The sequence below is a fragment of the Ovis aries genome, chromosome 5 (genome assembly GCF_016772045.2).
Source record: "Ovis aries strain OAR_USU_Benz2616 breed Rambouillet chromosome 5, ARS-UI_Ramb_v3.0, whole genome shotgun sequence".
Classification (NCBI taxonomy): Eukaryota; Metazoa; Chordata; class Mammalia; order Artiodactyla; family Bovidae; genus Ovis; species Ovis aries.
Window position 1 is genome coordinate 57,610,982 of NC_056058.1, and position 13,030 is coordinate 57,624,011.

Sequence of the window (13,030 nt, forward strand, 5' to 3'; positions counted from 1 at the left end):
CATCCATATAGCAAAGATGATAAAACATCTAGGTTAATGGTGAAATAATTTTCCACAGTGAGGGACACCCAGAGAGGTTCAGAGTTACATGGAGAAGAGAAGAGGGAGGAAGGAGGTAGATGTGACCAGGAGGAGAAGACAGGGAGTCAAAACGGGAGAGAGCAGTCTAGCCAGTAATCAGTTCCCTAAGTGTTCTCCACAACCCGGAACACCCAGAGATTCACAGAGTTAAGTAGAGAAGAGAAGGGAGAGGGAGGAGATAGAGGTGATGTGGAGGAGAAAAGGGAGAGTCGAAAGGGGAGAGAGCAATCAAGCCAGTAATCACACCCCCAAGTGGAAATGGATACTGAATATTAGATTCTTAAAAGTACAAAATTGATAACAAATACCAAAAAGCAAAGATTAAGAATCTAGAGTAGAGGTTAAACTCTCAAAAATACAATATTAAAAAAAAAACAGAAAAATCAGTCACAAAAATTATAAAAAATATATATATGAAATTTGCTTTAAAAATAAGATTTCTTTTTTGCAAGGTAATAGTAGGTTATAAAAATGAAAATTAAAGGAATAGTAAAGAACTTTTAAAAAATTGTTTTAATGATAATAATAAAAATGTTTCTAGGAATTTCTCTGGAGCTCTTGTGGGCAGTGTGGAGTGAGTTCAGTTTCAGATAGTTCCTTTTCCCCCTTGTACTTCCCAAGGTCTCTGTAGGCCCCTTCCAGTGCTTCGTCGATGTTTACTACAGGGTTTTAATCTGTTGCACCTGTCACTTCCAGAGTCACTTCCGCCTCTTTATTTATTTTGGCTTCCTGTTCCTAAGTCTCTTCAGTGTCTAATTTCTGTCCTGACACAAAGGGGCAAAAGTGTTCATTATTTAGGCTCACTTGTTCAATTGTGGAGAGGGAGGAACACTGCAAACAAGTATCACTGGCATGTGTGGGGAGTGCTCGTGGTGTATGGATCGCACTGGGTTTGCCCCAGCTCACTGTGGTCTGTGTTTTCCGGGTCTACACTGCTCAGACTCCAGGTTGCTCTGCAGGAATACTGTCCAAAGCTGGCCCTGTGTTTTATGCACTTCCCAGGTCTAAGCTGCTCAGGTTCAGGTTCTTGGGTACTCCACAAGGGCACAGACTCACTTGGGCATGTGTTTTGTGCCCTTCCCAGGTCCCAACAGCTCAGGTGACGAGGTGCTTGGTGAGCACACTGTCCCAGGTGGACCGTGCATCTTGATCACCTCCCTGGTCCCTGCCACTCAGTTTCCTGGGTGTGCCGAGAGAGCAGTCTCAGGTGTGCTTTGTATCTCCTCTGGGGAGCTGATCTCAGGCTATGACCCTACTGGCAGATGTCAGTCCTCCAGGATCCTAGGGAGACGTGGTTAGCAACTGGGAGCCTGCTCACAGTTTGGTGGAGGATGCAGTATCTGGGGCCGAGATTGCCCCTTGCCTTCTGGCTCTGGCTGTTGTGTCCCTGCCTCTCTGCCTCTGGCAGGGGGGCGGCGGGGGAGGGGTGGGGGAGAGGCTGTATGCAGCCAGCTAGCTCTCCTTTGGTATTCTTTCAATCCTTTGTTCTGTGAGAGGGCCAGGTTAGAGACTTTCGCAGGGAAGTTCTCTCTTTTTTCCTCTCCCTCTCTGTGGCTATCCCACAGCTTGGGTTGCTGTCTCACATTAGCTCCCTCAGATTGTCCTCAGGGCATTCAGGCCTGGTCCTTACCCTAAGCATGCAGCCCAAGCCTCCCTGTCTAGCCCCTGCTCACTGGTGGCGGACACAAGCGTCTGGGTTACTTCTCCACTGGGAGTTGCATTTAGGCGCATATTCTGTGGGTTTTTTTTTTTTTCCCCCTCCTGGTTATATTACCAGTCCATTCTGAAGGAGATCAGCCCTGGGATTTCCTTGGAAGGAATGATGCTAAAGCTGAAACTCCAGTACTTTGGCCGCCTGATGCGAAGAGTTGACTCACTGGAAAAGACTGTGATACTGGGAGGGATTGGGGACAGGAGGAGAAGGGGACGACAGAGGGTGAGATGGCTGGATGGCATCACTGATTCGATGGACATGAGTCTGAGTGAACTCCGGGAGTTGGTGATGGACAAGGAGGCCTGGCGTGCTGCGATTCATGGGGTTGCAAAGAGTTGGACACGACTGAGTAACTGAACTGAACTGATATTGCCCTGTGAGATTCCAGAACTGCCCACAGACCCTCCAGTGAGAGGGTTTCCTGCTATTTGGAAACTTCTCCTTCACAGCAGCTCCCTCCCCAGGACAGGTCTCCATCCCTAACTCTTTTGACTCTCTTTTTGTCTTTTATATTTTGTCCTATCTCCTTTCAAAGAGAATGGGCAGCCTTTCTGGGTGCCTGGTGTCCTCCACCAGTATTCATTTGTTTTGTGGAAGTTGCTCAGCATTCAGATGATCTTTTGATGATTTTGTTGGGGAGATAGTGGTCTCCCCATCCTATCCCTCCGTCATCTTGCCTGTCTTTCCCAAGATATTATCCTTTCTTTGCTTTATACCACCATCTACCTGCTCTCTCCAACATGGAGTCTTCAGTAAGTTCTGTTGACTGTCTCTAAAACATCTCCCCAGTGTATCTACATTCTTCTTCCTCATTGTACCAGACCTTTTTTTACCTAAATGTTTTAATGGCATTTACAGTAAAATAAGTTCTTAGAGTAGGTAGGGCAATTTTTAAAAAACAAATACCAGGCAATGTTACTTCCTTTTGTAAAACTTCCTGACAGCTCCCCTCTCCCTTAGAATAAATCTAGTTTCTTGATTTGGGCCATAAAGTGCTGCGTAATCTGGCTTGTTCTCACCTTGTACCGCTCCCCACCTCACACACTGTGCTTGAATGTGCCAAACTGGCACCAACTGTTGTACTGACTGCTGCCTGTTCATAGAATGTCCTCCCCTCCATCGTTTCATGGCTGGCTTCTTCTTGATATGTAGGTCTTAGCTTAAATATTAATCTCAGAGGTGTCTTTCCTTACCACCTTAATCTTTTTTTTCACTTGAGGTATAATTGACATTATTTGTACATATTGCAAAATGATCACTTTAAGTTTAGTAAACATCGATCACCACACATAGTTACAGTTTTTTACTGTGATGAGAAATTTTAAGATCTTCTATCAGTAATTTTCAAATATGCAATAGAGTATTAATAAATATGGTCTGCATGCTGTGTGTTACATTTCTATGACTTATTGAACCTTTTAATCACCTTACCAATTTAAGTGCCACTAATTCATTCTCTTTTATATCACCCTCTTTTAGTTTCATTGCATAAGATATTATTTTCTGATGTTTTTATTGTTGACTAAAAAATAATTTTACTAAAAATCTTTTTCTTCCCCAACTAAACTCCATGAGATTAGAGATATTGACTATAACCACTGTCTTTTAGCACCTAGGAACAATAACACATTGTAGTAAGCTCTAAATAAATATTCAGTGAATGAATGCAATTAAAGAAGTTTAAAATAACTTTGGGGTATTTATAGTATTTCCACAGGTTATTGTGGCAACCTAAAAAGCAATTGCTGAAAGCTTTGAAAATCTTGATTGTGATTGATTGTGAAGTCACTCAATCGTGTCCAACTCTTTGTGACCCCATGGACTGTAGCCTACCAAGCTCCTCCGTCCATGGGATTTTCCAGGCAATAGTACTGGAGTGAGTTGCCATTTCCTTCTCCAGGGGATCTTCCTGACCCAGGGATCAAACCCAGGTCTCCTGCATTGCAGACAGATGCTTTACCCTCTGAGCCATCAGGGAAGTCTGTAGTTCTGTCCTAGTGGTTTTCTTCTGCCTATAAGAGGCAGTTTTAAACTTTTCACAGTCTGGGACCCAGGCTACCTTTTTAACCTCCTTTCCTCTTTCACACCCTTACTGCAACTCAAACTCCTGTTCTTTTTATCACTGACCTACTTACTCTTCTGGAAAATGTTATGTGCTTCCTGGTATATATGAAATATCACTCCATCTCAGTGAAACCTTCCCTGTCCAACAGACTTAACAACTGCTTTTTTGTCCATGTTCCCTTTACTTGGACTGTTCTAGCACATAATGAGTGTGTTTTGTGCTGTGTATGTATTGTGCCTTGCTTAGTCGCTCTCTCATGACCAACTCTTTGCAACTGAATGGACTGCAGCTCACCAGCCTCCTCGGTCCATGGGATTCTCCAGGCAAGAATACTGGAGTAGGTTGCCTTGCCTTGACCTTATTTTATATGTCTTGACATTTCTGCTAGAAGGTGTGCGTTCTCTGAGAGCAGGGACTATAAATTTTCCACCTACTCATCGTCCATGTTTTGTAGCAGGCTTTGGAAATGGACCTCATTTCAAATCCCCTTAAATTGCTAACCGTTCTGAGCCTCAGTTTCCTCAACTGCAAAAATGAGACTAGTAATACCCTCATAAGATTGCTATAAGAAATAACTGATGTATATGAGGGCATTTAACACAGAGCCAGACATAGTATATGTACACATTAATTACTAGCTGCTATTCATAATTGCTCTTGAGAATTGAATAAAAGATGCAAATTGATTGATGTTTATCATGTAATATTTCTTGACAAGGTCAGTCCTTTTCTGGCCCTAAATGAAGTGTAGAAGCTAGAGTTGGGCAAGAGTTTGGGATGGGAGGCTAAACATGAGGGGGAACGTGCTGTTGTGTATTTTCAAAACCAAAGCAAACCCCAGTGTCCCTCTGAAATCTCAGACCTCTCTGCTGTATATTCCAGTAGCATTTATCTGAATAGTATGTTTCTGGCATACTCACATTTTACCTTGTTTCTTTGTTGACTATATGAATTTTTCTTGTCTCCTTAAATAGATTCTTTAGTTCTTTCAGGAACAGTATCTTGTTTCCTTCTGTGTTGGTGTCTTCATTTCATTCAAATGGTTGGTTGATTTGATAGCAGTAGTGTGGTACACCCATAGGTGTTGAGTGGTGCACAGGGTAGACACAGCCTGCCACCATCTGGGTCCTGGCCATGCTACAAGTGTAAAGGACACTACTGGTATTGTCCTGATTCAAACTGAGAGCAGGTGCCCTAGCTTAGAGGTCGGGAGTGAGAGGGTACTGGGGTGAGTGCTTTGAATACAGACTTGAGGGATTTGAATTTAATCTTTTAAAATCTTGAAGCTTATCAGTCTGAAATTATTCAATGTGCTTATCATCTGGAAAAATATAAACATTCTCATTCACTGAAAGGCACTAATAGCCTTAGAAGACTTAGATGCAGATTAAACATTTGAATGTTGCTAAAATGTTAAAAATGTACTTCCTGTGTTTAATAATCCTTGCTACACATGAGCTGAAAATATGACCATATTCTCTAGAGAGCAGAAAAAAACAATTTGAGCTTGCTTGCTCAATGCATCCTGGTTCAGGTGGCAGATACAAGACTAACTGCTTATAAGATGATCATGAGATCTTGCAGTAGCTGGCTGTCACTGCCATCAAACAAATAGCTTAGAGGGAGACAAACAGTTGCTGTTTATAGCCATCCCTGGTAACATCTTCAGGAATAAATAAGTGCTTTCTTCTTTCATCTGTACCTTTCTCCATCCTTTCATCTTAAAATGATGGACTTTTTCTATCAAGTAATCCTTTTGCCGTCTGTGGTCTCCCCTCCTATAGAACTGAACACTTCTTGTTGATGTCGATAGAATGAAGCACATTTACATGATACTCTTTTAGAAAGGGCCTAATGATCATGAGGCTGTTCATTTCTTAATGGTGCCACAGTTTTGCCTGCCATTGTGGTTTTCTTAGACATCCCCTGGTTTTACTTTGACTGTGGTTATTTTTGTTTAAGCACTGAATGAGATGGAAGACATGGTGCAAGAAGATGCAGAGGTGATGGCCGAGAGTGGACATGAGACTCCAGCTCACAGTCAGGCAGTTATTCCTGTGGATGTTGACGAGGAACAAGCTGGTAATCATGTGACTTCCCACATTCATGGTTCTAAAAACTAGGGCCTGACTTTAATGAAGAAAGGAAAACATTGAGAATGATGGGGGTTTTTTTTGACATGACAGCTAATGATGTGTTACATGCTGTTTATTTTTGACTGCTGCTACTGCTAAGTCGCTTCAGTTGTGTCCGACTGTGCGACCCCGTAGACGGCAGTCCACCAGGCTTCCACCATCCCTGGGATTCTCCAGGCAAGAACACTGGAGTGGGGTGCCATTTCCTTCTCCAATGCATGAAAGTGAAAAGTCAAAGTGAAGTTGCTCAGTCGTGTCTGACTCTTAGCGACCCCATGGACTGCAGCCCACCAGGCTCCTCCGTCCATGGGATTTTCCAGGCAAGAGTACTGGAGTGGGGTGCCACTGCCTATTTTTTTGACTAGGCTTGTGTTATTTCTTGCTCTGTGTATGTGTGTGTGTATCTTATTAGTTTGTTTTTTATTTTTTTGTAAATGTGGCAGCAGTTCCTCTTTATTGGTATATACACATATGTGTGTGTATAGAGAAAATAAAACACTCAAGTTATAAATAAGAAAATAACCTGATTAAATGTTCTGCTTATTCTCTCCCTTCATTTTGGTGGGGAGAAGAAGCAGTGGAGAGGTTGATTTGGTATAATAAACAGAACAAGATCTAGTCTCAGTTTGGCACTGGGTCATTTAGAGCAGTCATGTAATCCATAAAGATTACCTGGTATAATCTTTCATCTTTACAGATAGGGAAACTAATATTCTTTGAAAAGTTTGACTGGTTTACTCAAGACCACTCAGCCATTGATCAAGGAACAGAATTGAGATGAGAACTAAAATTTTCTCACTCCTGGTCTGTTCAAATGCTACCTTGCCTTTGAATTGAAAACATCTTTAACTACCCTTGTTTTAAGTGTCTTACAGATGCAGTCGCTCACTCAACAAATACTTGAGTGCCTACGCTGTGCCAGGCATTATACAGTATGACAGGAAAAAGGCAGGAAAGTTTCCTCACTTGTCAGAGAAAAGTGGGTTGTAAGAGCTGAAGGTTTACAATGTGCAATGCCAAGCAGACAAAAAATTTTTTGTTATTGTTTAGTCACCAAGTCGTGTCTGACTCTTTGTGACCTCATGGACTGCAGCCTGCCGAGCTCTACTGTCCCTGGGATTTCCCGGGCAAGAGTACTACATTGGGTGCCACTTCTTACTCCAGGGGATCTCCCCAACCCAGGGATCGAATCCATGTCTCCTGCAGTGGCAGGCAAATTCTTTACCACTGAGCCACCAGGGAAGCCCCAAACATTTCTTACATAAATAATCAAAGAACCAAATTGTAGCATGCATCCAGCCTTTCAAGAACATATCTGTGACATCCAGTGCATTAGACCTGTACTTAAAGAATGCAGAATTCTCACCGGTCTGTAGGTGTCAGAGGCTTGCTTTCATTCAGACATTTGCAAAATTTGGAAAATATCTAGCCCGTTTTTCAAATGATAATAATGAGTATTATTTTTAGAATAATTATGTGACTCTTTCCAGCAGTGAAGATCTTAAAGGAAGATGCCATATGCTCTTCTACTTTAATTTCCTTTATAATGTTGGGTGGTATATTAGTCATACTTAATGTTTACATAATGCTTTAGAATTAAAGTGTTTTCACAGTGTCTCATCTGAGTGTATGTGCATGAAAATGAGTGATCAGGGAGGTTTCATAGAGCCAAAGCATCTCTCTGATCCCAAAATACTGGAACAATATTTTGAGTGAAAGTCGTTCATGGGCAAAAATTGACTGTTATGCCTTTGCTCTTTGTTTTAGGACCCAGTGGTCTTCAGCGTGTAGTAAAACCAGCCCCAATTACTGTTCATGACTCAGAGAGTGATGATGAAGAAGACAGTCTAGAACTCCAGGAAGTCTGGATTCCTAAGAATGGTTCCCGGCGTTTCTCTGAGCGTGAAGAAAAAACCGGAGAGTCTGTGCAGTCCAGGGAATTATCAGGTGAGAGGCTGTGTCTCACTCTGGCCTGTTGGTGAGAGTCACCATGAGAGCGGACACACTGGTCTTTACATACTGTGTCCCTGCCACAGCTTGTGGTACAGTTGACATGTCCTTATGAAATGTGACAGGGGGCAAGAAAGGCAGCAGAACAAGCAAGAGAGGGAAATCTGAGTGGCACTGCCGGGGGCGAGTGCAGCACAAGAATATTGTAGAATCGGGGCTCAGGGAAGAGAAGATGTGAGGATTGGCAGTCCCATAGTGGAGGCTTTAGGAAATTGTGGCATCAGAGTATCAGGGATTAGTGAGGGGCCTGTGCCTCACCTAAAAGATGACAGCCGAGTCATCTAGAGCAGTGAAGAACAACCGTTCCCCAGGTGGTCATCTGTCCACTTGTGCTTATTTAGCAAATGGTGGTGGTTAGTTTGGTGCTTGAGGAACTCCTGAAGTATGTTCTTATAATCCCTTGTCTCCCTTTAAATCCAGTCTACAACCTTCTGCCATTTGCCTCACCAAGAAACTTTAATTCTGTTAACTTTTAGGTTTATACTTCTTTTCTTGGTCTTCCCTTCTATTTCTCAGAACCATATGCTTACCATCTTGTGCAAAGGATGAGGTTTTTTTAAATTGTCCACTCATTTTTCCTTGAAGACCCTATTCCTTAATGTATCTGAATGTTTAGTATATATTTGTACACATTTAACACCGAACCTGAAATATACACACATTTCTGTGTATGGTAAGCTGAGTTCTTTAGACTTGGAATAACTTACTAACCACTAACTGATTATTCACTTCTTACTTTATTCCTTTTAAGAAATTCAGATTTATCTTTACACTTGTTTAAAGGAGGTTTTATGGACACTGACATTTAGGAAAAGTCATGTGACCAGCTGACTAACCTGATGTTTCCTAGAAAGTTTAATTTCTGAATTTAGAAACCAGATTTTGTGTCAGCCAGACAAAACCTAATATAAGTATGCTTTTGTATATTCATTCAGCCTTACTCTGCCCACAGTTACTGTGTTAGGTGTTGTGAGGGGTGAGATGAATAAGTCTCGACCTCTCTATTTCCCTCCCTCTGTCCGGAACCTCTAGTCTGGTTGAAGAGTCAGATCAGAAACAGATTATATTTTAGGGCATGGACTATTGTGGCTCTGGGGTGGGAGTGCAGAAGAGAATGAACAGATGTCCAAAGCCAAAAAAAACGGGTGAGAATAAAGGCTCCTAGGTAATAAGCCAGGGGTATATTCAAAGAAAAGTTTGGGTGGGGGTGTAGAATGTTTATAGACGGGACAAGAATGGAAGGTTAGTTTGCAATTAGGTCATGACAAGCCTTGACAGCTGATATCAAGAGTGTTAATCAGATAGGCACTAGAGAGCCGTAAAGAACTCTTGAGCAGCTGAGTGATGTGGTCGCCGTTATGCCTTAGGAAAATTAGTGTACGTTGTTCCTGTTCCTGATTTACTCTTACCTTTTGTCCAGAATTTGTACTGAAATCTTTTCTTTTCCTCGGGCCATTCTTCTTTTTCTGTAAGCAGTAAGTGGAAAAGGCAAGACTCCACTTCGAAAGAGGTACAACTCCCATCAGATGGGCCAGTCGAAGCAGTTTCCTCTCGAGGAAAGCAGCTGTGAGAAAGGCTGTCAGGTCACCAGTGAGCAGATCAAAGCCGATATGAAAGCAGCTAGGGATATTCCTGAAAAGAAAAAAAACAAGGATGTTTATCCCAGCTGCAGCAGCACCACCGCCAGCACAGTGGGAAACTCCAGCTCACACAGCACTGCTTCTCAAAGCCCCGACTTTGTGAGGACGGTGAACAGCAGCGGCTCTTCCGAGCCTAGCCCTGCAGAAGTGGATGTGCCCAGGCAGTGTGTCTGCTCCCCCGGTGGGTCAGAGGACTCTGAGGCCATGGAGGAGGGAGATGCAGAGAGTTCTGTCTGCCCCAGATGCTGCTGTCACAGGCCCCAGGAATCCCACAGGAGAACTAGCAGGTGTTCTGATGAGGAACGTCCTTCAACCAGCCGAGCCTGTGTTGTGAATGGCCCGGATGGTACGAGATCCGCCTTTTCCTTTAGGACTCTGCCACAAGGGGGGTCTTCAGGCCCAGCACATGATGAGAGGACTAATGGGAGTGGCTCTGGGGCTACAGGTGAGGACAGGAGGGGGAGCTCCCAGCCTGAGCGCTGTGACGTGCAGTCTAATGAAGACTACCCTCGGAGGCCCCTAACAAGGGCCAGGAGCAGACTCTCCCATGTACCGCTGGTATCTGAGTCAGGTATGACAATGCTGCCAGGATTAGCTACTGCAGGTTAGGACCAGAGAAGAGCATTTGCTCGTTCTAAAAGTTTTCTTACAGAAAGCCAGTTTGGCAAATTGATTTCTATGTTTGGGTTCTATGATCATATAGATCTTGAGCTAATTTTCAGCAGTGGGATGGGAGTGGGGAGTCGGGGTGGCATGTGAAACAGCTTGTAAGATATCCAGCCAAGAAAAGCTTAGATAGCTATGCTTCTAAGAAAAGTATAATTGTGTATATGTATTGACCTTAAATACTGTACTGATTCTGATGTCTTATTCCCAATATATAAGCTCTGCTCACATTCCACATTCAGAAGTCTTAACTTTTAAGACTTAACTAGTAAGTTTTAAAACCTTAGCCAAAAGGTAAGGACTGTAAGTTGTTGGGTATACCCCTATGTCTGCTTCTGCAGTATTTAGTATTTTCCAAAGTCTAGTTTTGTTTCCAGTCAGGTTTGCCAGGAGATAAGCAGGTAAGTAAGTGGTTTAGCTGAGAATTATTTTGATGAAGATATATTCAAGATGTACATATATATACAGTTTCATTAATATTTATTTGTATGCCAAGGCATTGGATTTGGTAGGGGTAAAGCACATTTCTTAATTATAATTCTGTTTATATTTTTGATCTTATTTTTAAATACTCTGTGCTGCCTTTATTAAGTTGTATATACCTGTCAATGAATAATAATACATTTCATTTTCTCTTAAGTCTCACTCAATTTTAAAATCTTTACATCAACACCCAACACATAGAGTACCTTTTTATATACTAAGTAGAGTTGATTAAATCATGTGGAGTTAAACTAACAAAAGCAAGATTTCGTAAGATAAATATGAGACCTTACTTATGTACTGTTATGTCATAAACTCAAAGTATATGAGTTTTATTTGAAGATTTTATTATGCTTTGCAAACATTAGTTCTGCCATGATGAAAATACTTTTCCCAGCTTGAATTTTAAATGCTTTTTATCTTTTTTTATACATAACATGGATTTACCATTTTAATCATTTTGTAGTATATAGCTTATTAGCATTAGGTATATTCACATTGTTACGCATCCCACCACCATCCAGCTCAACTGTTTCATTGCCCCACTTTGAACGTCTGTGCCCGTTAAACAGAAGCACCTCATTAGAACACCCTCTGCTGTATGGTTTTTCATGTGTGTAAAGTCAGATCCACATGTTTTAGTTTTGATCTACATGTTCAGTTTATTTCTATGCTGTGGAAAGCCTTCTGTACACCTAGCTCAGATAATTGTTCACATCTTCTCATTCTTTTATTCATGTGTTTACTTATTTTAGTTTAAATCTTTATTATAATCTTCGGGAACTGTTTTTTAATTACAAATTGTCACCCGATTGTCTGAGCACTACTTACTGACGCCCATCCTCATCGCTGTTTTGAAACACTGTCTCATCGTGTACTTGGCCTCTGTTGCAGCTCACCTCTTGGCATGCTGGCCTATTCCAGTGTTTTGTCCTCTTTCATTACCCTTTGCGAAATGTCCTTGGTTAGTCATGCATTTATCGCTTATTCTTATAGTTTTATAATTTGTCAAGTTGCAGAAACAAACATTCCTATGTTTTGTTTGTAATTCCTTTACATTGATTGACTGAAAAGATAATGATCAGTTTTTGAGTCTTCCTCTTTAGGGACTCTTTGTCTCCTGTGCCTTAGTAAAGTTTTAAGAGTTGTTACTTTTTTTGTTGGGGGGAGGGGCGGTTTGCTTGTGTTTTTAATATGGGTGCTTCACATTAACCATCTTAGGGGAGGGGGTTTGATTTCTTTGCCTTATGTTTTGTTATTCCCTTTGCCACTTTCTTCTGACTTATTTCATGACTAGAACTTTTTCTTTGGTTAAATAATTTACTAGAATTAAATTTATGTAGTGCTTTTTACTTTTTTAGGTAAATTATATCTGTTGTCTTACTGATTTTTTTTAATTTCAGTTTGGGAAGACTCATAATGTCTATAGTTAATGTGTATAGTGTATATGGTAGGTAAATTACTTGCTAATATTTTTAAACACAATACAAATGTTCATTTACTTTCAATAACAGCTTTTCTGGGGAAATTTCAAACTGCTGATTTTTAAATTTTCCCTATCTCTTTTGGGAAGAACAAGTTATGTGAGTGACTTTCAGTTTGCAATTTTTAATCTAGCATGTTTTTTTATATCTGTTGGCCATTCTGCTTTAAAAGTTTTAAGGAGAAAAGTCCAAACCAATAAAGGAACAAACTTGACTGAATGTTACAGATATTTTTAAAATCACTTCAAAGAAAATATTTGAGTTTTTAATTTGGCTTTTGATTTATGGCCCTATGTAGTGTTAAAACCGTGTTAGAAGTAGTTATTTGTCTTGTGATTTCCTATATTGGGAATAAATGCCTGTACGTTGTTCTTTTTCTCCTCATTGCATAATGATTTATAAAATAAACATCACAGAAATAACTAACTGGATTGTCAGAGAACGGCATCAAGATGAGTATGGTGTGGGGCCCATGAACCCTGACCTGTTTCCTTAACGCCCGTGACTACACTGGTCTGCTTTTCTGTGTTTCTGTAGCATCTTCGCTAGTGTCAACTACACTGTGTATTGTGATTCCGTGTTTTACTGTCTATTTTTCCAATAGACTGAGCTCCATGAGGGCAGGGACAGTGTCTGCTTGGTCACCATAATATTCCCAGCTTCTAGCACAATGTCTTACATGGTATGGGTCTTGAGTGAGTAATTGTGAACTTAATAAGTGGTAGGAGCCATCATATGAGGTATGTTGATGC

At 41.2% G+C, this 13,030-nt stretch overlaps 1 protein-coding gene across 32 annotated transcripts in view; it reads left to right on the plus strand.

Moving 5' to 3' along the window:
- The window catches only part of FBXO38 (F-box protein 38), a 66,935-nt gene that overhangs the window by 44,433 nt on the left and 9,472 nt on the right, over nucleotides 1-13,030 (plus strand). For 12 of the 32 annotated variants that reach the window (XM_060416557.1, XM_060416556.1, XM_060416555.1 and 9 more), the window contains 3 exons: nucleotides 5,823-5,942; nucleotides 7,763-7,942; nucleotides 9,482-10,216. In XM_060416557.1, the coding sequence (XP_060272540.1) occupies nucleotides 5,823-5,942; nucleotides 7,763-7,942; nucleotides 9,482-10,216 (1,035 nt within the window). The remainder of the gene's footprint in view (nucleotides 1-5,822; nucleotides 5,943-7,762; nucleotides 7,943-9,481; nucleotides 10,217-13,030) is intronic. The other 20 variants (XM_060416566.1, XM_060416567.1, XM_060416565.1 and 17 more) reach the window with 4 other exon arrangements.